Source organism: Lonchura striata, chromosome 3 (assembly GCF_050655825.1).
Source record: "Lonchura striata isolate lonStrDom1 chromosome 3, ASM5065582v1, whole genome shotgun sequence".
NCBI lineage: Eukaryota > Metazoa > Chordata > Aves > Passeriformes > Estrildidae > Lonchura > Lonchura striata.
Genome location: NC_140705.1, coordinates 3259886 through 3286626, shown reverse-complemented (window position 1 = coordinate 3286626; position 26741 = coordinate 3259886). Strand labels below are relative to the sequence as shown.

At 44.2% G+C, this 26741-nt stretch overlaps 1 protein-coding gene across 1 annotated transcript in view; it reads left to right on the top strand.

Annotated features, from left to right (window-relative positions):
* Nucleotides 1-26741, top strand: part of XKR6 (XK related 6) — a 206546-nt gene that overhangs the window by 158704 nt on the left and 21101 nt on the right. The window contains exon 3 of the mRNA XM_021540532.4: nucleotides 8039-26741. This exon is cut by the window's right edge and continues 21101 nt beyond it. Coding sequence (XP_021396207.2) covers nucleotides 8039-9003 — 965 coding nt within the window. The 3' untranslated portion in view covers nucleotides 9004-26741. The remainder of the gene's footprint in view (nucleotides 1-8038) is intronic.

The window sequence follows — 26741 nt, the reverse complement described above, 5'->3', positions numbered from 1 at the left end:
TCTAGGATGTCCTCTGATGGACCATTGCACCCTTCTCACATCAGGAGGGTGTTGGGGTCTTGTTTTGTCTGCTTGGCCTTCAGTGGTATAAATTCATTGTGTTGTGTCACTTGAATATGCCCAGATCATGTTGGGTCTGTCAGCTTCTGCTCTGCAGGAGCCACTGTGGGCTATTCTGCTTGTTCTGGAGCCAGGAACAGGTTTCAGCAATCTTCTTTTCTCCTCTTTTCATCTTGCTGAGGCTCAGTGTTCCCCTATGAGCTCTTGTGGGGACTTAGTGGATGCCAAACCCCTGTTACTTAATATTCATCTTACCGTGTTCTTCTTTGGTTATTTCTGTTCGAACCCCATCCCTGGAAGGGTTCAGGGACAGGTTGGATGGGATCTGAGCCACCTGGAAGACTGAAAGGTATCTCTATCCATGGCAGGGGGTTGGAATAAGATGAGTTTTAAGGACCCTTCCCTCTCAAACCATTCCATGATTCACCAGGAGAAGTAATGGAGACACAGAGGCATTTCCAGACAACTCATCCCATGTCTCAGACAGCATTCCTGGGGTGAAATAAGCACTGGGGTGTTCCTATAGGACACAAGAAAGCACAACACGAGCCACTGCAATGGCAAGGTAAAAAAGACGAAGGTTTATTTTCTGACTCCAACTTTTATACTTTTCCAAAGGTGACAGTGGATTGGAGAGTGAATGGGCCACCTCTCCAAAGACATTGGACAAACCACCAGTACATCAACTTCCTCCACCCCACGAAGGAATGCAAAACAATATGTTGTTTATAGAAAATGTGTGGGAAAGTTTTCTAACAGAATGTAAACTCAGAAGGCTTTAGAAAATCTTAAGAATCAGGGTGACACTGAGGCATGTGACGGACAGGACATCTTCATACAGAGGGTTTTAGAACAGTGGGGAAGCTTTGCCAATCCTGATGTGGTGGCCAACATTTTGAACAGGAGACTGGCACTTCACTGAGGTTATTCGAGGATAAGCCCAAACAGAGGGTGGATTATCCCATCTCTGCTTGGCCTGGGGTGCTCGTGCCTCCCACAGCAGGATCAGTCTCTGGCTTGCATCCAGGAGGAGATACAAGACTCGATGGCTGCAGGGCTGGAGCTGGTTTGGAGTTCACAGAGGACATGGATAGGAGGAGACACGACAGAAGCAGCCGAGATAATGAGAGCACAGATCAGATGAGTGTGGCCGGTCACCTCTTCCTGCAGCAGGGAAAAGGGGCACTGGGGACAGCTGAAAGGCAGCAGGATGAAAGGGCAGGAAAGCAAGGCCATTGGAAACACAATCCATGGTGACCCCGGGGACGCTTCCTCAAGGCCGTGCTGAGGCGTAGGCTGGGGGAGGAACTAAGGAGAGATTCAGATTTTTGGGGTCACCAAGGACATCTTAATTTCACAAAAGGAAAAGGGTTTAGGAAGCAGCATTTCAGGACATGAGCCAGTCTTTAACTTTCGAGGGGCAGGAGGGCAAATCTCCATGTGAGCAAGCCTTTGTGGTGTTGCCTTGGCATGGATTTTCTCACAGTGAAAGTTTTGAGATTGTGGATGTGCCTCTGGTCTAATGTGCAAGAGCTCTCCCTGTGCCAGCTTGGACATGGAGAATCCTGTACAGAAACCCAGTACAAGCCTTGTGAGGGATTCCAGTGGGATTTGGTGGTAGAAGGCTTTCTTGTTATCCAGACCTACTTGGAAATATGTCCCTGAAAGGAGTTACCTTTGTTTCCTGCCTTTCCCAGTCATCAGCAGTTTTCTATTTCTCATGGAAGGGTGATGCTGTTTCCAGGTGAGCTGGATCCTGGAGAATGGGGATGTGATATCCCTTGGAGGAAGGTCCCAGAGGATCTCCCTAGCAAGGGAGCAGGTACTGAGGACATGAAACTCACCCCTCACCTGATGAAAACAAAATACTTTCTGTGAGAAAAGAGCAAAGGACAGGACACTGGTGTGGTATCTCTTCCCAATCTCCCCAGTGTCAAGATCCGGATTTACATCCCTGGTAATTCCAGCTCATAGCAGAGCACAGAGGTGTCACATAAATGGAAGGAGGCCATTCCTGGTTCAGATTTTGCATCATGTTCACAAGAGGTGGAATAGTTCCCATCTGCCATACCGGACTGGTGGTACATTGGAGAAACTGTTTAAGGAAGTGTCTTGAAATCCAGGGAGGAAAATGAATGGCAAAATGGTCTGTGCAGCCCTTTACTATTTATATACTGGCAATGTTCCATATTTTTCCATGTTTAAAGAGACAAATAAAGAGGGAAAATAAAGGGAAAGAGACATAAGTCATTCCTTCCTCTGATGGGGAAAAATAAAGGAAGATCAAGCATCAAATTTCATCAAGAAACAATGAAAATCAGACCTGGGGTCTGATTCTGACCCCTTTTACTCTGACACAAACAAATTAAATCAGATTAAAAATGAGGGAGAGTGACTTTCAGGCCCTGTTGTTACAAAGCAGGATCTGGCTTGATCTCTTTTGTGTATAAATGCATTTTCACTCTGTGTGCATCAAAATGAAAGCCTGTTCTTCGTCTCCTACTGAGCTTCAGGGAGGAACGTGCCACCCAAAGGGGAAAACAGGATAACAGGGTTCACAGCACAGGGGCCTGAGCAGCCAGTGAGGGATGGGAATGAACTGAAACCTGGCACTTGGCATTAAGCAAGAGCTGCCTCTGCAAGGGGGCTGAGGGAAGGTTTCGTGTCATGCTCAATATTTGCCATCCCGCTCACCGGGGAGAAATGTTGGTATCTTCCCATTTTGTTTTAGTGGAGTCTTAAGGAGAATTAATGTCAAAAAAGAAATAGAGCACTGTTCAGGCATCATTTTCAACGTTAAAGGGGCAGGCACCACAGGAAATACTCAGGGAATGTGCTACAGCAACTGCATCCAAATTTATGGGCAGCCAACGACCTGCAGCTGGATTTGTGATGAAAACTGTATCTACCCCTAGTGAAAATCCTCTCTTCTCAGCTGGACAACACTGAGTAAGGCCAAAATGAGTGTATTGTTCATTTTAAATATTCATTTGTGTGTGTGTGTGTGTGTGTGTGTGTGTGTGTGTGTGTGTGTGTGTCTGTGTGTGTGTGTGATTTTTTTCCATTAGAGTGGTTGTACAACCGTGCATAGCAGGAATAGGCCAGATAGACAGAGATGGCTTTCCCTGCACTGTTTTTGTTCCCAGGCTTTAAAAGCAGCAATGGCAATTTCAGGGGAGTCATTGCTGTGATTCTTTCATGTCAATGTTTTGGGTTTTTTTTTCCAAAGAGCCTTTTTACACATCTGATATGACCTTTTCTTTTTCTGGACTATGATTAGGAACCAGAGGAGGAAAACCAAACCAGGATGAAATTCAGGGAGCTCCCGTGAGCTTCTGCAGTTTCCCTTGCACTCAGAGTGTTTCAGGCTCCTCTCCTCTGGTATCAGATCACTGTCTGCATTGTACTCAAGTCCATTCATGTTTTCATGATCCAAACCAACAGCTCTTGTTTCCCTTTCTCAGAGAATCTATTCCTTGGTCTGACATTCTCAGAAATTTAACTGTTATAGACCTGCCTTATTTCCCACTGCTTTCTCATCTCTCTGTGCCACGTGTTTATCATTTAAGAGTGATCATGAGCTCCCCTGAGAAAGGCAGAATATTTTGAGTCTCAGCTGGTGTTAGTTGGAAGGCCCTGAGTGTCTTCCATCACTCTATCTCCCAGTTCAGGAATGTTCTTGTCCTCTCCATGCAAGTTCGTCACATCTGCCAGCTCCACATGGTGGTCTAGAATATCCTAAAGCATCTCAAACATTGCTAGTTTCCCACCTGTGATGGTTGCCCTAAGCTTTGATCCTCCTTTGAGCAAACAGACATCATTTAACCATGGACACCCTGGGGTGACTCTCTACAGTGAGAGCTGAATCCTGTCTGCAATGTCTTGTCAAGCACACTGTGATGTGAAGGAGAACTATTCCCTGCTTTAGCTTGGATTTTAAATGAGATCTTGGGTAAATCCTTCAAATCTTGGTGCTTCATCTGTCAAAGTGGACATTATAGAGCTCTGCCTCCTCATGCTGAATGTAGGTGAGCAGATGTCTCACTGCAAAGACTAGAGGGTTCATCCCTAAAGGAATCTGGGGGATTATTGTTATATCTTGTGCTGTGTCATTCAAGACAGAGGGACTTGACTCCGTGATGGTGCTGACTTTGACATGTGTCACTCATGGCTTTGGCATGTGTCACTCATGGATTCCTAGGGCAGAGAGATTTGAAGAGAAGCCCAGTCTGTGCCAGTCTGACTGGTTGTGGGTAGGTGGGATGCAGATCCCAGAGCTGCAGCCACAAGGCTTCCAGCCCCACAGGAGCTGATTTTCTCCTGGCTCGAGAATGCCTGCAGAGATGTGGTTGTGCATGGTGGGGATGTTCCATTCCCAAGACTGAGAACAGGGTGGGAAGAGTGAGAGTGAGCTTTTTTTGAAATGACTTCAGTGTTTACTCAACCTCATCCCTTTGATAAACAAACATTGGAAGGGAATTGAAACCTACTCGTGCTCCACTAAGGTGCGTCAGTTACCACGTGCAAGAGTTAGAATCAAAATAAAAAATTAATGCTCATGTGATCCAACTTTTCAGGACTTTTTGTTTTAGTTATAATTGAAGAGATCTCTAGAGTTGCTTAGAAATAAGATTTGGAGAAGTTGAGAGGAAAAACAGGGACAGTTTATCTCACAGTGTGAGAATTGTAAACTCTATGAAGATGTCACGGGTTAGAAGTCACAGGGAAAGTTGGGAATACAAAACTTATGGTCAAGATGACAAAAGTGCTGTGTCATTTAGGTCTGTATGAAAGAGCTAGGCAATAATTTCTATGGCAGGAAGTAAGAGTGATGTAAAAGTCTTTACATTGCTCCACAGTTTCTGCTGACACCCACCTACAGATCTGCCCCCTCACACCCAGGTCCAGATCCTGCTCATCACCGGCGTGCCAAAATTCACATTCAACACAAGATTTGTGAACTTTTAAGCAAAAGCAAAAATATGTCAAAATGCCCAGAGATCCTTCATTGTCTCCCACAGATCTTGGTGCAGATGAAGAGACAATGAGCTGCTCTGTACGGGGGGGACTCATCCCGCCTGACTGCTGGTGCTCGCACGTCCCCTGGCAGGGGATGGAGTCAGACACCTTGGGAGCATGAGTCAACCCCTCCCTGTCCCACACACGGATGTCAGGACAGGCTGAATCACTTTCTGGAGGTGTCTGCCTCTCTCTGCTGGCTGGAGAAGACGTTCAGATGACTGTCAGCAGCCCGGGTGCCGTGCGAGTGACTCAACACACGCACTCTGTGCAATTTACAGCAAAGGCTGTGATTAGTGGAGGGTTCTGCCCTGAAAACATTAAGTAAAGCCTTTACGTGCAAACTGGGGGATTGTTTTGGGTGTATTTTATTCCTTTCTCCTTTCTAGAATAAATGAGCCCAATAGAAACATTTTTAATCCAGGGTGACACATCTGTCTCCTGTGGGTTGGTGCTGCTTGAGTTTCCCTGTGAAGGTACAGCTAGTGCTGTACAAGTTTCTAGTAAAACAGCACTAAAATAAAGCAATAAATGACATATTTTTCCCCTGCTAATCATGGAAAGTTTTTAAATTGAATAGCCAAGAGGTACTGCAACAAACACTACTTATACACATAACAAAACTTTGTGGCATGACTCATCCTTCCAAAACTGTTAATAAAGTCTAACAAAAATGTAGCTCATCTTGTAGGTTAAAAATGAATCTAATCTACATCTGCTTGAGTATGAGGCTGTTAATATTTAGAGGTTTGCATCCTTTATGGGGAGAGACTGAGGGAGCTGGGCCTATTCAGTCTGGAGAAGACTGAGAGGGGATCTCAATAATCCAGATAAATATCTCCAAGGGGTGACAGAGGATGGTGCCAGACTCTTTGCAGAGGTGCCCAGTGACAGGATGAGAAGCAGTGGCCATAAAATAAACCACAAGGAGTTCCACCTCAACCTCAGAAAGAACTGAGGTGGCAGAGCACTGGAACAGCTGCCCAGGGAGAGCATGGAGTTCCCTCTCTGGAGACATTCCAAACCCACCTGGATGTGTTCCTGTGCCACCTGCTCCAGGTGATCCTACCTTGGCAGAGGGATTGGATGATCTCCAGGGCTTCCTTCCAACTCCAACCATTCTGTGAGTCTTTGGTTGGAATCCCCAAGTCCTATGTCCTACGTGTTTCTTAGTGAGGACTTAGAACTCGGTGGAAATAGTGATTTTCTTAAAGCTGGTGGCTTAAAGCTTCCCTCTTGGATAAGGCCACTGCTTTGCTCTTTGTTGTATTTTAAAGTTCAGTCTGAAATTCAAACGCATATTTGAGCCCAAAGACAAGGGATTCAGAGGGAAACTTGAGAAGTGATGAAAAGGTGTAGTTTTGGTGGACTTTGCAGGCTGTGAGAATTCCAACGAGGGCAGAGTTGGAGTCTGCCATCCTTCCTGGCCTTCTTCTCCATCATCTCTCCTGGAAGGAGGGAAATCTAACCCTGCCACACTGTGGGGTGGGCTCCTCAAAACCACGATAAATTCTATAGAGTGCAGTCTGAGGAGTCAGTGGACGTTGCTTGCATAACCATGGAAGCCAGGCCCCTGTGAGAAGAGAGAAAAGAGAAGAAGAAAAAATGTAGGTTTTTTAGGCATTTTACCTTTTTAACTCTGAGCAGCTGCAGCAAGATGCTCCTTGGATTTTCTTAAAGAAGTAAAAGCCAAATAAGATCTGGACCTGTCCCCCAGTTACACTTCAGAGATGGAGGAGCACTTCTCATTGTTTTGCTTGGAACATAGCAGTTTTTCCTTTGGACTTTAAAGGTGATGTTCCCAGATAAATCTTTAGCTAAGGTCCAATCCAACCATGACTACCAAATTACTGAGCTTCCCAAATATGGATTTCAGTCCATGATCTGTTTTCTCACCTGCAGAATAGTTGTCCAGTGAGCAGCAGTGGAGGAAAAGGAATAAGATGCCAGCAGCTCTTTCTTTTCCCAGGAATCTCTCAATTAATTTTTATTGTGATGCTTTGCTCCATGAGTTGTTCAATCTACCCTTGTGATAATCAATGGAATTATATTTTTAAAAGACTCTCAAGAGTGGTGTGGCCACTATTTTATCTTCTGGAGGAAATAAATTGTTTAAGTATTGGGATGGAGAATAAGGCCAGGTCCCTTTGGAATATCACGGAATATCAATATCACCCATGTGAGGGTGCAGGGGGATGTGTTGGGAGCTGAAGGTGACCTCAGTACAGGCTGTGCCCTCCCTGACATGACTGTGACTTGGATTTGTGCTCCAACCAGGAGGCAAGACTGGAGAAGAGCTACCCCCAGTCCCTCCCAGAAACAAGGCAGGGATTTGCTGGAGGGTTTCTTTTTTTGGGAATTTTTCAAGGGTATTGATGAGTCTTGATGCTCCCTGGATTTATATGTTTATCTGCATGGGGCAAAAACCTGTTTTTTCCAAAAGGGAAATGCAAATGGGGATTCCTGAGTAAGGGAGGATCAATAGGAATGTTGCTTTAAAAAAGTGTTTTAGAATAAAAAGGAATCCAAACAGTTGCAGGGAATACAGGTGTCCTGCTCTTGCCGTGGTGCATTCCAAGAGAGATTCCGCTCTCCAGGAAAGTAACTTTCACACTTGGGCTTCAGCATTTAGATGGGATCTGGATATCAAACTCTCACATGTGGATCCAGTCAGGATGAGCACAGAGGCTGTTCCCTACTGGAACCACCAGGGTGGGGCGGCCGATCCAGCGACTCAGGAAGATAAGGACAAGGAGTCAGAGAACTCCTGAATACGGCACCATTTCCAATTCCCACACTGATATCTCTGTATTTCTCTCCTCCAGACTGTAAAGACAACCTGACGTGAGTTGAACCTTCAGGCTCCTAAGCCTGCCCCAGATGCAATAATTTAGTGAGCAGATGATGTTTTCCACCAAAGCTCCTGTCTAACTCAGTGGATCTGTGTGTCTTCCGGCAGGTGTGTCCTCTGTGGCCTCCCTGATGTCCCTGGCTTGGGTGCTAGCCTCCTATCACAAGCTTCTTCGGGACTCTAGGGACGACAAGAAGAGTATGAGCTACAGAGGGGCCCTCATCCATCTCTTCTGGCGCCTCTTCACCATCTCATCCCGAGTTATTTCTTTTGCTCTCTTTGCTTCCATCTTCCAGCTCTACTTTGGGATCTTTGTAGTGGTCCACTGGTGTGCCATGGCTTTCTGGATCATCCATGGTGGGACAGATTTCTGCATGTCTAAGTGGGAGGAGATCCTCTTCAACATGGTGGTAGGGATTGTGTACATTTTCTGCTGGTTTAATGTCAAGGAAGGGCGGACTCGATACCGAATGTTTGCATATTACACGGTGGTCCTGACGGAGAACGCTGCCTTGACGCTCCTTTGGTATTTTTACAGAGATCCTGACACCACTGACTCCTATGCCGTGCCAGCACTGTGTTGTGTCTTTCTTAGCTTTGCTGCTGGGATAGCTTTGATGCTGTTATATTATGGTGTGCTGCATCCCATGGGGCCAAGAGCTAAGATCTTTGCCAGCTCCTGTTGCGCCGAGCTGCTCTGGGGCATTCCTTTGCCCCCCGATGTTGAGCCCATGGCGCCCCAAACCCCTGGGTACCGGGGGGCCCAGGCTACGCCCACCAGAGCGGTCACGGAGCAACAGGAGGAACTCACAGCTGACACTTGCTTGCCCGTTTTCCAGGTGAGAGCAATGGTACCATCTACTCCATCTGGGCGACCCTACCCCCCCGAGGGGCCTCTCATTAAGATTGACATCCCAAGAAAAAGATATCCTGCCTGGGATGCTCATTTTGTAGACAGGAGGTTAAGAAGAACTATCAACATCCTCCAATATGTCACCCCCACAGCTGTAGGTATTAGGTATAGAGATGGACCTCTCTTATATGAGTTGCTACAATATGAATCTTCACTTTAAAGCTCCTTAAAGCAAAAGTAAAAGAGGGGACCTTATTTTTGTTTACGGTAAACACAGATCATGAAACAAACACAAACCTTCAGATAAGCTTTCTTTCTGGTTGCTGTATGTATAAAAAAAAAAAAAGATATTCTCTATGTTTTGTAAGTAAAAACAAAAAGAAAAACTTTTCTTTTGTTTTTTACACACAAGAAACAGTATTTCAACTTCCACACCTAGGATTCACAGGTGGAGAAGGAGGCATCTCCACATCAGTTTTATACCGTACACCAAGTGTAGAACATTATTTATGGGATTGGTGCTGATTGAAAAATAAAAAAAAAAACAAACAAACAAACCTACAACTGCCTTATGCCCTTAGGTGCTGAGTTTCATTAAGTACTGTCACCTTTCTCATGCAAAAGTCTTTGATGATTATATGCCAGGAAAAAAAAAACAAAAAAAAAAAAAAAACCAAAAAAAAGCAAAAGAAAAACCAACCATCCAACTGAAATGCAAACCTTAAAATTAAAAAAATAATAATTAACAACAACAACAAAAAGAGAGAAGTGTATGAAAAAAAATATATCCTGTTGTTCATATTGGATTTAGTAGAAAAAACCCTCCAAATGTCTAAAGATAAGAAAGAAAAGATAAGAAAGCAAAGCCAAGACAACCCCAATGGAGTTTGATTTTTCCAACAGCTGAAAGACAAAATCAGGTCTGTAAGATAATTTGGCAAGGAATTTATAACACCATTGGGCCAAGCCTTGACCGAGTCGTGTTATAAATGTGACCCCACCCTGGAACCGTTTTCCTCGTGGAAATGGACCCTGTACAAAGGTGGGATTGTACCAGATCAGTGTGAAAATATAGGATCTGATCTTGTTCCCAACAACTGCTTGTGCTAAAGCCCCACTGTCTCCAGTGGAGCAAACACCAACAGTCCGAGCCCAGAATAAGGCCTGCCACCTTGATTTCTGGAAAATGCGAAATTATCAAAATTATAAACAAAAAACATGATCTGAAAGTACATTTCCACATATCTAATAATTATTTCAGTAATAATAAAACTCAGCATGGTAGCAAAAAGCGAGTCAATTTAAAGGCACAATACTTGATCAGTGACTGGCAAAATAATTTGACCTACTGTATCATTTTAAGGCTGTGAAAGGCATACATGTATTATTTGTAATCTCGTGTAAGACCTGTCATGTCTCATTCAGTGCGAGCCTTAAAGTGATTGTAAAGCATCCTTTGTTCCATTTTGGGGATTTTTGGGTTTTGATTTTTTGTTTTGTTTCTGTTTTGTTTTTAAGGAAAACAAAACATGAAAAGTCGGGATTAAAAAAAAAAAAACACAAAAACACAAAAAACAAACAACAACAAAACAACCAACAAAACTTCTTCAAACGGTAATAACCTGTAAAACTGACTCACGTCTCGAGATGATTTGGTGCTTTGTATTTCTGTTGATGTTGTTGTTGTGATTTAGCTGAGAAAATTCTTCGACTCGGTTACATGTGGGGAACTGCTGATAAAAACTGTCTCGTGTCACCCTCTACTGTAAGTACATGGCGAGAAACAACAACCAGAGGAAACCCAAGAGCGTGGCGAGAGCGCCGTGGTTTAGCTTAGCCTTCCACCGCCAGGAGATGCTGCCACCTCCGATGTTGGCAAAGCCCAGACGGTCCCGTTGAGGGCTGTGGGGTTGTCTTGACATTTCCAAATAACCCGCTCGGTGTCTGAACATTCTCATCTCTCTCGGATTCTGTTTCTGTGCTGGAATATCTTGGTTTTTTTTTTTTTTTCGAGTTAAATCACCGGGTTTGCGTCTATCTGACACCCTTTTTCCGTTTCGAGAGTATTGCTCCTTTAAAGGAATATTCCCGTTTCAGGGCATCTTTTCAATCCCACCATCCCTCTACTTGGGAGGGGAAAAACAACAACAACAAATGAGATATTTTTAAGTGAATGCTGTAGTATTTTCTGTGTGTAATTGCAATTTTTTATTCCAGAAATACTGTAACTGTCTAGGGTGCAAAACTCCTATGCTGATCTATTCTGAAGAGAAGATCAGCATGGAGGGATATTTTTTAATTATGATTATTATTTTTTTTTAATTTCAAGAATCAGTTGGTTTTTTTAATTATGATAGTATTTAAAGAAACTAGTACCAATTTTATATAACAGTTTAAAGAAGCTGAATGCTTTCTTCGCCTGAATATACCTGAAGAGAAACATTTTTTTCAATCAGTGATCCTTTGCAGTGTTCTGAGAAAATGTTGGGGTTTCTTCAGTTGTTTCATTTTGTTTTGTAAAGGAAACTTTCAACTGGTGTCTGTCCCTTTCAAGGAGGGCAGGACTCCTTCACGCCAAACTATAGACACATGGCAAAGTTTATATAAAGCCAAATTGTCAGTGGTACTGTAATTCCCAGTCAAACTCCATTTCAGGCAGATGTTTCTGGGCTCTGATTACAACCAATGTGATGGTCACATTTTCATGCAAAGGGAGGGATTTGGTCTTGTCATCCTCTGTCTAACTCCCCAGTCCCTTGTTTGCTGTGCACATAAATACATATACATATATATATATATATATATATATATATACACATGAACTGATATATATTTGTGAAAAACTTTCATTTTCCTTCTCCATTTTCTGTGCCCCACAGCCAGTCCCTTCTCAAGTGTTCTACTAACATTTCACCCTGTTTTTCCCCTGATCAGTGTGCTGTTTCCATAAAAAGAGGTAATTTGTGAAGTGAACGCGCTGTTCCCACCTGCTGAGTCTTGAGAACACAGAGGTGCCCATCCTCCAGCTGCAGGCCTGCATTTCTCCTTCCAGAACTTTCTTTTGACTTGCCTTCAATGTTAGTGTAGACTTATCTTGATCTAATTCCCCATGTAAAGGCTCCCCTTGGTCCTTGCATGAAGAGCTCTCCTCACATCTGCATTTCCGTGGCAAAAGCATGAGAAAGGAATGGATGACAAACAGCCCTGCTGTTCCTCGGGGACCATTTTTCCAGGAGGTGGCATTCTTGTTTTCAAAAGCACCCTAAGAAGGTCCTGCTCCCCAGACTCGTCAACCTTGAGGTCTGGAAATGTGGTGCTGATCACTGACCCCATTGAACAGCTGGACCCTTCCCACCAGGACAGTGACAATGAGCCAAGGCACAGTCACCAGGTGCCAGGAGGAGGAGACCCTCCAGTGTTGCCTCTCATGAGCAACTCCAGCCTGCCTTCCCTCAGGAACAGGATCTTACTCCACACCACCACACCAACAGCCGTCGCCTCCACCCTGCGCCAGGAGTGGAGGGGCAAAACACTCTGGAAGTGTCCTTACTTCTCAATGCAGTGCTAACTTCTCACAACCAAACCAGCTTAACCAAGGGCTTGACAAATCCCTGTTCCAAAGTCCTCCTCCTTCGTGGCTCGTAGTGTGGATAAGAACAAAGGCAGGTGCCTCCACTGCGAGTTAAGACTGTTTCATTACTTGCATAAACTTCCTGCCTCTGCTTCTCTTTTCTTTGAATGATATTCATCAGCATCTTAATTTAGCAAAGGATTTCCAGGGAGAGCCTGTGTCATCCCTGAAGAACTGTTTCTTTTTCCAGGACTTCATTACAGCCTTAACATAAAGCACGTGCTCTGCCACTACTCCCAACATGTTCCTGTGGACAGTTTGGGGTGGTGACCATTTCCTTTTGGGATTACCTGTGATCTTGTTGCCAAACAGCGCCTTTTGCCAAGCCAAAAGCTCAGGGTGGAAAACTGCCCCAGCCCTTTATTGGTACTAATCCCAGTGCTAAGAATCTCATCTTCTCCTCCTGTTTTATTTTTTTGCCCTTTGATTTTTTGGTGCGCACTTTTGCAGGATGGTCACCGACTTGTTTTGGTTTCACTTTGATTTTAACTCCTCAGCTTTTCCCTAGTACCTATTTTATACCATTTCCCACCTTCTGGCCAGAAGATACCGCATGAGGAACTTTTCAAACTGCCATGGAGAATGTTGAGCCTGTATCTTTTCACATCACAAGGTCAGTGGGCAAGTTCTCTGACATAATTGTGGTGCTGGATTCACCCTGGGATCATCTAAACCAGCCAACTGTGCCATGCCAGGGCAATGCCGAGGCACGAGGGCTCCACCATCCTGACTGTTATTATTCACACCTTCCCTGGCATGGTTTTGATCCACTCCAAGGAGCCCTGGGCTCAGGCACAGCTTGCCCAGGCTTTGGCACTGGCCAGAGACCATCCCCAGTCAGCAGTCTGGATGCAGCTGCTCCATATCAGGGGTGGAAGATTTTCAGAATCAGGACGGGGCCAGCACTACTCAGTTGGCTTCATGGCCAGAATGGATCCTGAAGTTGTTTAATTTTCTGATAAAGGTGTAACTCCGTGCCACAGACCAGGATGCAGGATGTGGTGGACTACGTCAGCTCTGATCTGGCATTTTTCTGTTTTCTGCCTGATTCAATGGACAAGTTATTTTTCAGTTCACTTTGTTCCTTTTGCTGAGGCTGTTTTGCAAACTGCATCACTTTTATGGCTTGGATGTCAACTCATCCATCCCTCCATCCATGTCAGATGGATGGCATGTTTACTGTGATAGTGTTACACATCCATAGGCAGCTAATTCAGAGACAGGAATCATTCAGACCAGACCAAATCAACAGTGGAAACACAGGAATTACAAGGTTCCTGCCCATGCCCTTGTCATGCTTTGCCACCCACACGAAGCATTTTTCATCTGCAGCAAATCCAACCTGAACTGTAGAAGAGGAGCCAATGGTAAATAATTGCCAGACTAAAGTGCAAGTGAGATACCCATTTCAAGTGTAAATATATATATTTTCATTGTCTGGGATTGGAGCTAGTTCTCTGCTTCACCCCATCCTTTTGTGCACCTGCCAAAAGTCAGCAGTCATTTGCATGTATTTTTATTTAAAGCTGACTAGGTGAAATGGCAAAATTAATTCCAAGCTTTAGTGAATTGTCTGCTAAAATCTGGCTCATGAGAGGAGCATCACTATTGACTTTCAGAGTGCAATCACCCTGTGCTCTTCAGATACATTTTTGTACCCACAAGATTCACTTCACAATTTATCCCACCCCTGGCCCTGCATGTCACACCTGTCACCTGCACACCTGCAGCATGACTAAACCTCCTGAAGAAAATGTGGTCTGAGGTTAGTCCAGCATGATTTCATTGAAGCTCAGAGGTGCTTTGAAAAGGAAAACTTACTACTGTGCATTTGCAAAACCTTTTAGTGCCTGCTTGCTGGGCAGCTTGGGCAGGAGACAATTTAGTAGCTGCCGGAGTCAGTGGAAATTTGTGGAGACAGGCTTTCCTAGGATTTTTCCTTCTTTTACTGGGTTTGCTTTTCTCTGGGTTCTGCTCAGATCGAATGTGGTCCTGCAAAAGAAAACCCACCAGAAAACAAAAACCCAAACGACCATGACAAAATAAGGTCTATGCCAATCCCCACAGAAGCTGAGGTGGCTGGTGTAGGACGGTAGGGATGATGTGAACTCCGTTGTGGACCCTTTGCTTGTTGAAGCTTGCATGCTGTTCTTTTGGCAGTTGTCTCAAGCCCTGGGGGCTTTGGGAATGGTGCTTTCCCAGGGTTATGATTGCTGGTTTTATTTTTCCTTGGAGCTCAGGTGTATTCTGGTGCAGAGAATCTCAGCCTGGTTTGAACGAGAAGATTTGAGGCTATCCCAAATAGACGTGGGCAAACCTTTCACTGTGTGCAGAACGCATTTCCAGACCTTTGGGTACCGCTAGAGATTGTTGCAATCCACTTAATTCTCCATGAGCATGTCCAGAATCGCTTCATTGTTCTGTTGTGTTTGAATTTGGGAATAATGGTGTAGTGACTCTTTCCTGTCGAGGTGTGATGTGAAAAAAGGGAGGAGCTTTCCTGCTGTGCTGGGTACTGCCTGTGTTCAACCTTTGCTCCTTATTTGAAGCTCAGACAGTGGGATAATGAGAAAAATGGGAAAATGAGATGTCAGATCGCTGCATATGTTCCATTGGCTCTCTGCTGATGAGGAGGGAGGCTACTGGTGACTATTAAAATAAATCTGCATGAACCATCTGGACCTCAATGTACATTCAGACATGCACAAAACCCAATTGGAAAGTGATGTTGTTGATAAAATAATGTGGATACCTTTTCCTGACGTATATTAAAAACCTAAAAACAAAACAAAACCACGACCAAGCCCTGCAAACGGAAAAAAATTATTTGAGAGCAGAAACCTTCCTGTGCCCTCCCCATTCCTTTGGGACACATGCAGCAAGGCAACTGTTTGAAAGCCAGGCACTTTGTAATCCGCGGAGTTAATTGGATTTGTGCAATGCTGTGTTTGTCAGATGGTCTCTTACAGAGAGCGTAGAAAGTGGCCACGGTCTAAAAGTCATTGCAGATTTTTGGGTGACAGTACTCCTGGGTTTCGACCCCAGCTCTGCCACAAAGTTGCTGTGTAACCTTGGGCAAGTGATTTAACCTTTCTGTGCCTACAGTTTACCCATCTGTACATGGGTATAATAATATTTACCTACCTCACAGGGGTGTTGTGAGGCTTAAGTTAATGCGTGTGAGAGGTGCTGGAAGTGCGCCGTGAAAATTCCATTCCTGCTGGGTTTGTGCTGTTGTAGGGGATGAGCACTTGAAGGGGTGGGTTACAACATGGAGAAGGAAAACCTGCTGGTGCATGTCTTGAGAAAGTGATTTGAAGTCTTTTCTCTCCCCAAAAGCAAGGAACGGAGAAAATTGTTGTGCACCAACTGAACAGCCTTGCTTTCCTGGTCAAATGTAACAGCACTATTTGCAATATTATTTTCTTACACAACAGGTGACCTTTCCCTTTTCCTTGCTGTTTCTGAAAACTTGAAACTAAAGATGAAAAAAGTATTTCTGAACCTAACAGATTACTGATGAATACTTGAATTTCTTTAAAAGTTGCTCTCATCAGCCACGGTTAAATGTGCACTAATCTTTCAGTCATCAGCTTCCATCTGAATACAGTGAAAAATTTGCTCACGCTGTTTTGGAATAGCCTGGACCTTATTTGGGAGGCTGGTATTGCTGAGGACTCTTGTAGGCATGGGAAAACTAGTGTCTCAACTGATAAACGTGAAAAAAATATTTTTTTTCTTTCTGTTTTTGCCTTTTAAGTTCATTGACTGCCTAAGACAGCACAATAATTGCAGTTTACTTGGTTGTACAGTAGCTTTTTTTTTTTTTTTTTTGGTTTTTGAATTTTTTCCTTACACAAAGGGTGAAGGTGGGATGTGAAAGGATAAAATAGACCCAACGCTGCTCCCGTGCAACTCTTCCCGAAGTCCCTGCTTTCCTGGAGAAAAAACCTGTGCCACACCTAGAGAGACCAGATCAAGCTGCCTTCACCGTCCTCCTGCAGGCAAAACTTCCCTTGCCACCTGTGGGAGTTTTGGCTGTTGGTTCCGTGTCCATCGAGGTAGATTCATCCCTGGTTGAGCTTCAAGCCACGTGGGTGAAAGCCACGATAACTTTCTTTAGAACAAGGGAAGGGATCCAGTTCATTGCTCCAAATGTCACCACTGGTCAGATGATTCAGAAGGGAAAAACATGTGACAGAAAGCCTGGGGTTTAGGGTTTTTTTGTCTTTTTATTGTCTATGTGTTCTGACCATTGTATGATGTCTCTTGTGGGAATGCAATGCCAGGCAGGACTCCCTGCTCCCTTTTGGAGAAGCTTTGTGAAGTCTGCTCACGCACTCCTTACTCAGGCAAAACTCCTGGGTTTTGTTGCTGGATTTCTTTTTCTGTCCTGAGTAAGGAGTGTGGAATCTGGTCTGTTTGGAATCACTGGGAGGTGTTTCAGGTGGCCGTTGTCTTCTGTAGCCTAAAACCTGCCTTGCACGAAGCAAGAAGGAAGCTCTGGCTTGGTCTGCCACATACCTTCCCTGTCCCTTCCCTGTACCCACCATGGGGAGGGAGCTCAAAATCATCTGGCTGCAGGGACCAGGCTCTTCCACCTGAATTTCCAGGCAGCTGCACATTTTCCTGCTGGGGCAGAGCAAGTTTAGAAGCCCCACTCCTGCAGATGGGCTATCGCTCATCCGCATCGGCTTTGGGTCTGCTTCTTCCCCATCCTTCTCCCCAGCTGTTTCTTTGCCCTGTTTTAAGCACTCAGCTTGGTGCATCTGGGTTCTTTTTACTTCTTCTGTTCAAAAAAAAAAAAAAAAAAAAAAAAGATTGACGTTGGGAAAAAACAGCAATGTAACTCCTTCGGTGCTATGCTAACTGTTTTGTTTGACCCAACCAAATGCTGGCCAACAAACGAATATTCCCTCTTTGTCCTAAAAAGCACCACACATCTGTGTCTTGAACAGGGATGGACTGAGAGGGCTGAGAGAGGGCAAGTGTGGTTTTGAAAGCAATTAAAGTCTCATGTGTATCTGGTAGAGCAAAAAGATGTAGGTGCAGACTGCTTTCAAAGCTCATTGTCACCCACCTCGTGGAATTAAATAGGATATAGCCTATAAGGTATTGAGGGCATTATAATATATATATATATCTATTTTAAAAAAAAGAGACAAGAAGTTCACATTATTGATAAATCACCCTTTAATTCTCCTGAAATTCCACTGTTTAATAGGGAAACAACATGGCTGTGCTTGCACCCTATTGTTTTGGTATAGCCCACTTTGGCAGTGAGAGTAAAACAGCAGGAAGAGAGAGAATTCTTCCTACTACATATTAAGCCTGAAGTAAAGTGGGTGCCTATGAATTTTCAGGATTAAAGGGATTAATCAACATGTATGTCTGAGTCTATATCCCCAGTCCCGTGGAAATATAGGTGAGCATACATGCCATGTTACTGCAGCAGTATATATGTTTTAATATATATGAACACATTGTGAATTCCAAAGGGCTTTTTCGAGATGAGGAAGGTCATTCCTGGTGAGAGGTGCTAGCAATTTGGGATTTGCAAGCAGGGTTGAAATAAACATTCCTTGTAGGGTTTTTTTTTTCTTTTAATTGAAAGACCATCAGAAGCTTAAGGTCCTGAGGAAATGCTGTCCCACCTATCTTCCACTTCTTAAGAAATTTGGAAGCCAAATTTGACCAAACATGAGGGCCAGACACAGCTTCAGGATAAATCAGTAGAGCTCCACTGATGGCCAGGTGCCTCCTTACACTATCTATGCTAAAACCACTAATTATTACTGGTATGGGGAGCCCAAACAGGGCCCTATTGGTCTTTTCCTTCAACTGTAACAATAGATTTCATGCTTGTGCTTGTAGAGTTTGTCAAAACCCAGGCAAAACTTGGGCAAAAGCAGGAGTATCTTTCCTAGAGGAGCCATCTGAGTGTAGACTACCCCTGATCTCTATGGGGGCTTTGTAGCTGGCTTTAGCTGAGGAAGAGATGGTTTCTCCTTTCACCAATATCAGCACTGCAATGAGAACAGCCCTGTCAACACACACAGCAAATGGGGCCCTCCTTTGCAGGGAGTAAACCCTCCAGATCTATTTCAAGCCCTTAAAATTCAAATGCCAAATGCCACTCAAAGGCAATGATTATTGTTTTGCCTCCAGATGTCATTCCCGTTCATCAGTCACAAGGACAAGCAGCTCATATTTTCCTTTCTAGCTGTATTTACCAATAAAACTCCCTGCCAGTACCAGAACCTCCTCCCCTCAGCCCCAGCTGAACGCCACCTGCATGCCACCCCCGCCTTTCCTCTCTTTCTTCCACTCTAAAACCAAACACTGTTCCTTCCTAACTAGGGAAAATCCAGGACAAATGCCAGCTGATTACACCTGCAATCTGTTCGCTTGAGGGGTTGGTTTCGGTTTCTGAGGGCGCACGAGTACACACAGGGACACACGCCCGGAGGAATTTCAGCAGCCTGAAGATGAATGGAGCCTCTTGACTTCAGCTGGGTGATTCTTGGGGTCGTCCCGTGCAGGGTCAGGAGTTGGACTTCCATGACCTTGTGGGTCCCTTCCAGCTCAGGGTATTCTCTGATTCTGTGAGCTGACACTCTGGGGGAAACTACAGACAAAGAGCTCCCCAAGCAACCCCTTCAAATCAAAACATTCCCAGTTTTTTCAAAAACCTGGGTTTTTTTTCAATAATCATTGAAGTTTCAGTATCAGCCAACAAATTCATGGTGGATAAGTTGTAGGGAAAGTGTACTGGTTTGCACTTATCAATAGAATTCCCAGAACTACTTGAGCAATTAAACAAGCCTTAAATTGGATGTAATTGCAGTCATTTGGAGGAGAGCTGTGATGCGTGTTTTCTGAAGGAGGGTCTAGATTGGTATCACAGCCAAATCCCTTTGTCTCCCATCTTTTCTGTGTAGGGAGAGTGAGAGGGAAGAGACTTTACTTTGAACATCAAAGTTTTCCATTAGCTACAAAATATGTCCCTTCCCAAAATGGATCTAAAACTTGAGGGGGTTTCCAATTAAAATATTTCCCTATCCCTATATTGTTTCTGCTCTGCAAACTTTTACCATTTTAGCCTTTTGTCCCAATAAGGAGTGAGAATTCATTTTAAAAGTGTTTTATTTACTCAGGGAAGGACTATTTCACATCTCATTTTGGTGACTCCTGTCACTGGGTCAAGTTTGGACATTCTGCTAAATCTGCTGTGGCCACCCATTATGAAAAGAGTAAAAGATAACAGGTGGGGTGAGGTTCTTGCCTAGTTTTCTGTGTGCTCCTTGTTCCAGACTAATCGGAACAAGTGAACTGTCTTTGGGAATCTGACCGCATGCTCCATGGTGGAGCTGTTTCCCTCAAATCAGGATTATCACAGGAAGGCTCTATATCCTGGAGGTTTTGAATGACTTTCTGATTGCAAGGAAATGCCCTTCCTGTGGTGCAAATATTTTTTGATTTATTTTGAAAATCATGGCACATGAATATCCACATTCTCTCTCCATCTCTGCCATGGGCTGTTGGTTGAGAAAGCAGAGTATTTTAGGGTTGTGTCTGCTGGCAGGTGTAAGACATTCCCTGGTGTCCTTGGCCTGTTTTCCAGGGCATGTGATATAGGAATGGTCAGTCTGATGCCACCTCCATCCCTGGATATCTGCCATGTTTACCCCAGGTGCTGCAATGAGCATTTAAAGATCTTTGTCAAGCCTACTTCTTGCAAAGCTCTTGTGATTGAAAGGAATCCTAAAAGTTGACAGAATCTTCTCAAATGAGCTGTCATCCTAGGAGAGTTTTTGATTAGTGAATTTTGATAGTACCAGAAAATTGGCACAGCCACAGAGAATAGCACAATTTAAATACTTCTATTGCAGAAGTGCCACTTTTCCCATAAACATTGAAATTCAACTAATCACTACTGGAACCCTTTAACACTCAAAACCTGGAAAACATTCTTGCACTTGACTACTCAAATAAAACTTATTCAAGGAGAAAAAATTCCACAACCACTACAAAGTGGTAAAAATAACTTGTTAGGGCTTAACCTGGGGGCTTTGGTTTTGTTTTTTTTTTTTTTTTTTTTTGAAACATGGGGGTTCCATGTTTCACCTATAAACTGGAAGGAATAAAGGTTCCCTCACAAGGGTGATGAGAGGATTATCTAGATAATATTGGTGATGTTCTTCCAGACCTTAACATCAAAAGTGCTGTGGGGCCATGGTGGTGGTCAGCAGAGCAGGACAAATCCATCATGTCACCTCCCTTTTGTCCCCATTTTGCTCAGCATACACAGGCAGATTGTTCTGAATTGTCACAATAAGATTTGGGGAAGCACTTTTCTCCATCCTCTGAAATGCCCCTCACTCCCTGTGGAAAGCATCCAGGGAACTCAACTGAGAAACCAAGGATCTAGCACAGTCCTGTTGGGCCATGGAGTTGTTGACAGCAGAGGTGGAAAGAGCACATGGATCTTCAGCTGCGTTCCCAAGAATTCATGCCACAGGCATTCCTGTGTCTTATTCTCCCACCCTAAATCCTGTCTGGCTGAAAAAATTCCAAAGAAGAATTCTCCTCACCCCAGACCCTCTTGATCAGGTGCATCAGTCAGGAATAATGGCCTGAGCTTTCCTAGTAAGAAGTACATTTTTTGTTAACTAAGCTTGAAACTTGGTCATGCCCATGACTTGAATTTGCCTTATAAACCAAACTCAGCTCATTCTGAACCCAGGTCCTTCATCTGAAGTTGTCCTTCCAGTGCCGTTCTGACCCAGCGCGGCTTGCAGGTGAAGATGCCCGTCCATCCAAGTTAGGATCAAGGATTTTCAGTTCATCTGGGAGAGGTTGGCTTCTTCCTAGGTAATTTCTGCACCTGAGCCAGCCTTTCTGGGATTCTAGAAAGACTGGGATCCAAATTAGATGCCCAAAAGTCGACCTGAATGAACAAGGAAAACTACGTCAAGTTCTGCCGCAGTCAACTCCATTAGTCCCCCACAGTGATGTCCCAACACCATTCTTGGCTTCTGCCAGCAAGCCACACACACGGTGCTTGGGTCACACAGGGTTGCCACCAACCCCTGCTCTGATCTGGCCAGAAGTGGCTGGGGACAGCCCTGCCCCTCCTCTCTGTCAAGCGAGTGAATTTCCACCAAACTCGTTGGCGTTGTCCTTGACTCGGCACGATGCCACCGACAGTGGGGGCGGACTGCTTGTCAGCAGCTGTCGGAAGAGCTCGGGATTTTCAGATGGGATGGGCTGACAGGTGTCAACACGATGCAAAACCTGGGCTCTTAACTTGGCATAGAGTGCCTGCGAGTGTCTTCTTTTTCTTTTTCGATCACCAAGCAACAACCTTACGCACGGGGAGCCCGTTGGGGATGGGCAGTGTCTGCAGCAACTTCACGTTTTGCAGGAGGGCTCTGAGGATGTGCTCTGGCTTATTCCCAGCTCTTTCTCTGTTTTCTACATCTTGGAGGGCAACGTGCTTGAGCGTGAGTCTATGAGCAGAAGAAATTGAGCAAGGGCCAACATAAAAGTTTACTGCAGCATAAATATTGTTTGAGTAAGGAGGGAATGTGGGCTAAGACCACAATAACCAGACGGGTGCAGGTTTCATCTCTGCCTCAGCCTGGCAGGACTTCTGCCAACCCATCAAAATTGTTGCCTGGGTCCAGGACAATCTATTCTCTGGGTTCCTGGGGTGTGACAGATTGAGATATTCAGGACAGGGCTATGCAAAGCGATGAGATCAGGCTCGCTGAGCGCCTCCGACTTCCCCTGGTTCAGTGCAAGCTGAAGGCATCCAGAACATCCCAGGAGGCCGCCCACAGCAGGCTGTGCCCTCTTTGTGTTAGATTATTCCCTGAGTGCTCTAAGTTCAATCCTGCTTTTCTCCCATCGGTGCAGGCATGTTGAACACGGCACAAAGAGGCCATTTGAATCTAGGAAGGCTGATAAAAAGTGTCCAAAGTGCTACATAAGATCTTGCAAAAATCAATGTGCCCCTTAAAAGACCAAACTCTGGTCTCAATTTCACCATCAGCCACCCTGTGTAAACCCCAGTATTTTTTTCTGGGAAAACCCTGGTTTTTCTGTCATCAGCGAGGCCAGAATTCAGCCTGGCCCCACCTGCCCTCATGAACTCCACCAAGCTCTTTATTTTTGTTGATGATGGCTATGTTAGGGCAGCAACATTTCAACTCTCAAAGCCTCGTGGTGCCTTTCCTTGTGGTGCTCACCCTTCACAGGTCTTCAGTCAAGGCAACCACTTGCATCCAGCAGCAACGCCAGTACTTTTCCTCTGTATTAGGTGCCAGTGCAGTAACAGACTTTAATGTATACTTATATAAATAAAGATAGCTAGATAGCTAGATAGATAGATAGATTGCTATAGTTATAATTATATATATATATAATTGAGGTTCTGATACCACTGTCTGGGGAATGGACCATTCCTCTGCAGGATTAACACTGCTCGAGTGAAACCAACAAACGTCCTGTAAAACATTACAACCTTGGCAAGGAGCTTCTCTTTCCCATTTTTTTTCCCCCGGCTTCCTTCTCCTCTCCCAACTCCCAGAAACACTCTCAGCGAAAGATGGTGTTTCACACCACAGAAATTTATAAAAGTTTCTTCAAATCTTCCCAGTGGATGCCACCAGGCCGCATCTTCCTCCTCACGCGGGATGGGGAAGTGTCCCCTTGCCGTGGAAGGAGGACGATGGGGTCGGTGGGGCAGCATCCCAGGGGAGCATCCCAGGGCAGCACCCTCTGCACCTTGTGGCAAGAAGTGTTATTGCCCCCACCCTAAGAAAACCATCTGCTGTCGAGCCTCTCCATCTCAGCTGCCCCAGCAACTTGGTGTGGTTTTTTTCCTCTTTGGATGCTCGGTTTTCCATGCTGCTCGGAGCGAGCTGCTGCCCCAGCCCTCGCTGGCAGGCAGGAGGGAAGCTGGCAAAGGCTTTGCTCACACGAGCAGTTCTGCCTGACTTCAGGGGAGAGAGGTTATTTTTGTCAAAGGACTGCTGGTTTGGGTCAATCATCCCTTTATTGTTACCTTTGAAGTATTGCTGAAACTAGAGAGAGATGCTAGAACAGATGTGAAGGTATTTTTTTCCTAAAGGGAACAACACCAATAATACTGTAAAAGGTGCTAGAATCAAACCTCATTTTATATACTTTGGTTCTTAGAGATAAAAAAAATAAATAAATCACACAGTATTCTTCCTGTGCAGCCTTATTGTAGATTGTTATAACCAACTTATTATCCACAAGACAAAAAAAAAAAAAAGTGAAAAGGTTTAAAAAGGACAAAAATGAAGTGATCCTGTATAAAGTGTAACAAATATGACTTTCCTATATAAATGTAAATGATCAGACATATATTAAAATGCACTTGAGACAGGCAGCAAGCATTAAAAGCTTTTGAAGTATCTTTTTTAACCTGTCTTTTTTGTTTGGCTGGTGCAAGAGGGAATGTGCCAAGTTGTTTTTATTTCCTTTTCATTCAGTTTCTGATTTTTTGGAAAAGAACAGAGGTTTGAAAGAGGGTGGGAGGTTTAGCTGGGACAGAAACCTGGAATATTCATCTCAATTTTGTTTTGTTTCATCATTAGTTTAGGATGTTGGTGGCAGTGTTTGGCCTCACACCTCATTTCTCAAATGCTTTTGAAAGCTTTGCTGCCTGCCCCAGGTTCTGAGTATAACTCTTACCTCAAGAAAACTTTAAAAAAAAGAAGTCAGTTGTTTTTTCCCATCTCTGGAAAATTAATGTAAACAAATTACAACAACAAAGACAAGAAAAATTTAAAAAGCAAACAACCAGCAGTGATGAAGGGATGAAAATTAAAAGAGAAAGAAGTCAAAGCAGAGGTTTGGTGATCAAACCGAGCCATTTTGGTGCTTTTCCCCTTTTTGTGTTGCTAATGATCACAATTACATGAGATGGGCTTAGACAAGTGTGTGGTCTTAGGATGTAGCAAAAAATGTATTTAAAAAGAATACAAATTTGCATGGAACAAACTCTGATGGAACCTTTAAAGAATGGCTGTTTCAGTGTCAGACGTTTAATGTTAGCATGTGTGTGTGCTGTAAATACCTTTTCATGTGTGACATGTACAGTTGACTGAGGAAAAAAAAGTATGGAACCGAACAAAAAAGAATAATAATCAAATGCTATTTTATCAGATGATGCACTTTTTCACCTTGATGAGAAGCCACTGTTCACAACTATGCAATCTTCCAGTTTCTCTCTCTATCTCCTCTCTCCAACCTCAAATTTCCCAACTATTTTCCATAACCTAAACCGTTTTTTCTTTTGTACAAAGAAACACAAAAAGTTCCAAACTCTGGTTCAAGGTGAGAGTGCTACTGTGACTTTTCTCAAACAATAAGAGCTAACAAACAGACAAACAAAAGGGGTTTGGTTTTGTTTTAAGAAAAAGGAGGTTCGGACATGACCCTCTTTATGTTCTCTAAGTGAATCAATGTTTTCTACATGTGCCAGGCTTCTGTTGACTGTTTTTTGGGTTTGGTTTCCTTTCTTGATTCATTTCTCTCTCTTGGGTTTTAGAATTTTTTCTTTATTTGGTTCCTTACGTTTTTTGTTTGTTGTGGTTTTTCGCTTTTAAATTCTGGTTTTGTATTGTAGGTATTGGGGATGTGAAGATGAAGGTGAAATTTGGCTTAACTCCAAGTGTTTTAGTACATGTCTGTGCTATATGTACATAGTTTTCTACATAGAAAATTTTACGCGCTTTTTAACGCACTTTACGACTTGTATGTACAAAGTTGTCTATATAGAAAATGTAGTGAGTGTCCCCCTCAAAGAAGAGCCTTTTGATTCCATGACTTAAGAGGAGTTCAGGTGTTTGAGTATCTCACGTGCGTGCGTGTGTGTGTGTGTGTGTGTGTGTGTGTGTGTGTGTGTATTATATACTATATTATATATTATGGAAATATATAATAGCCTATGTTCACATGAGGGTGTGTATAATATGAACACACATCCAAACCCAGGATCATACCCATCTCCACCATCCAAACAGAGCTTTTGCAGTTCTTTAAGCTGTAATAAATAGCCTGGCTCTACTGGGTAAAATTCCCCCTGTCCTTAGGTGAAAGGTAGAAAATTGACTCGTTATCCACAGTGCATATTCCTGGGGAGGGGATTCAGTTTTTATAATTTTTCTTTCCCCACCCCAGTTTGCCACGGAGTGTTGGTGAGGAAACAGGGTCGTCCAGTGATGAGCTCAGGAAACCATGCGGCCCTCAGAGGTGGCTGCCCTGTCCCCCGCCCACCACCGGCTCCCCTGTGGCTTCAAGCACGTTGCTCCCACCTCTCTGTGCCTGTCACGCAGGGGTTGCCAATGCTGACCAAGCCTTTAAGCACTTTGCACTCCTGGTCCTCCTCGGCACGTCCTGCAGGCTCCCCCTCCGTGCCGACGGGAGGCGATTCGGGCCAGTTTAGGGTGAGTTCTTCACCAACCTGCCCCTTGTCCTCCAGCTTTCTTCTGTTCACGAAGCTCACTGCTGCTTCCCTCATCACCTCATTCTTATCTTCTGGCTGTGCTTCTCCTTCCTTCCACTCAAGGCTTCCCCATCCTTGGGAGCCATGGCTCACCGTGGTGACGCTCTTCAAATCCCGTTATCAGATTCTCCTCAGCCACAGTTTGGTCAAGGGCAATATCCTGGATTGCTGCTGTCAATTCACTCTTATCCCATACATCTGAATCCTTATGGATGCCTTCCAACTTGAGATGTTCTGTGGTTCAATTATTCTGTGACCTCGAATTTCTTGGGGTGGGACAGATAAAATCCCATTTCCAACTCATTGGAAACCTAAGTCAGTGAAGTTCTTCCAAGTGACCAAGGAACAGCTGTGGATACAAAAAGGGCCCTTTCTGAAGTTGGTAAAAGTGGGGAGGATGGAGGGAATAGATTTGAAGATGGCATCTCTTCCATGTATCAGTGGGAACACAAGTGTCCACATCATTCTGTGATCTCAAGGGTACTTCTTCTAGCCAATCTTTTTCCATTTGGATCCTCACCAAGAACTTGATGTGAGTCTTCCTGCTCAAGTTACAGCCACAGTTACCTGAAAACAACCGTAGTGGAAAAGCTGGATGCCAGCATCTGTAGTCTGTGTTAATGATTATTAATGAATAATTTCATGATAGATCAGTATTTTTCAAAGAGAGTATTTCCCCGCCACCCTGTCTCACTTAAAGTTAGAATTTCCATTCCTGAAAATGCAGTGCTGAGAGGCCAAGTGGAGTCATCCTCTGCCCCAGTTTCTTCCAAAGTTTTAAGGA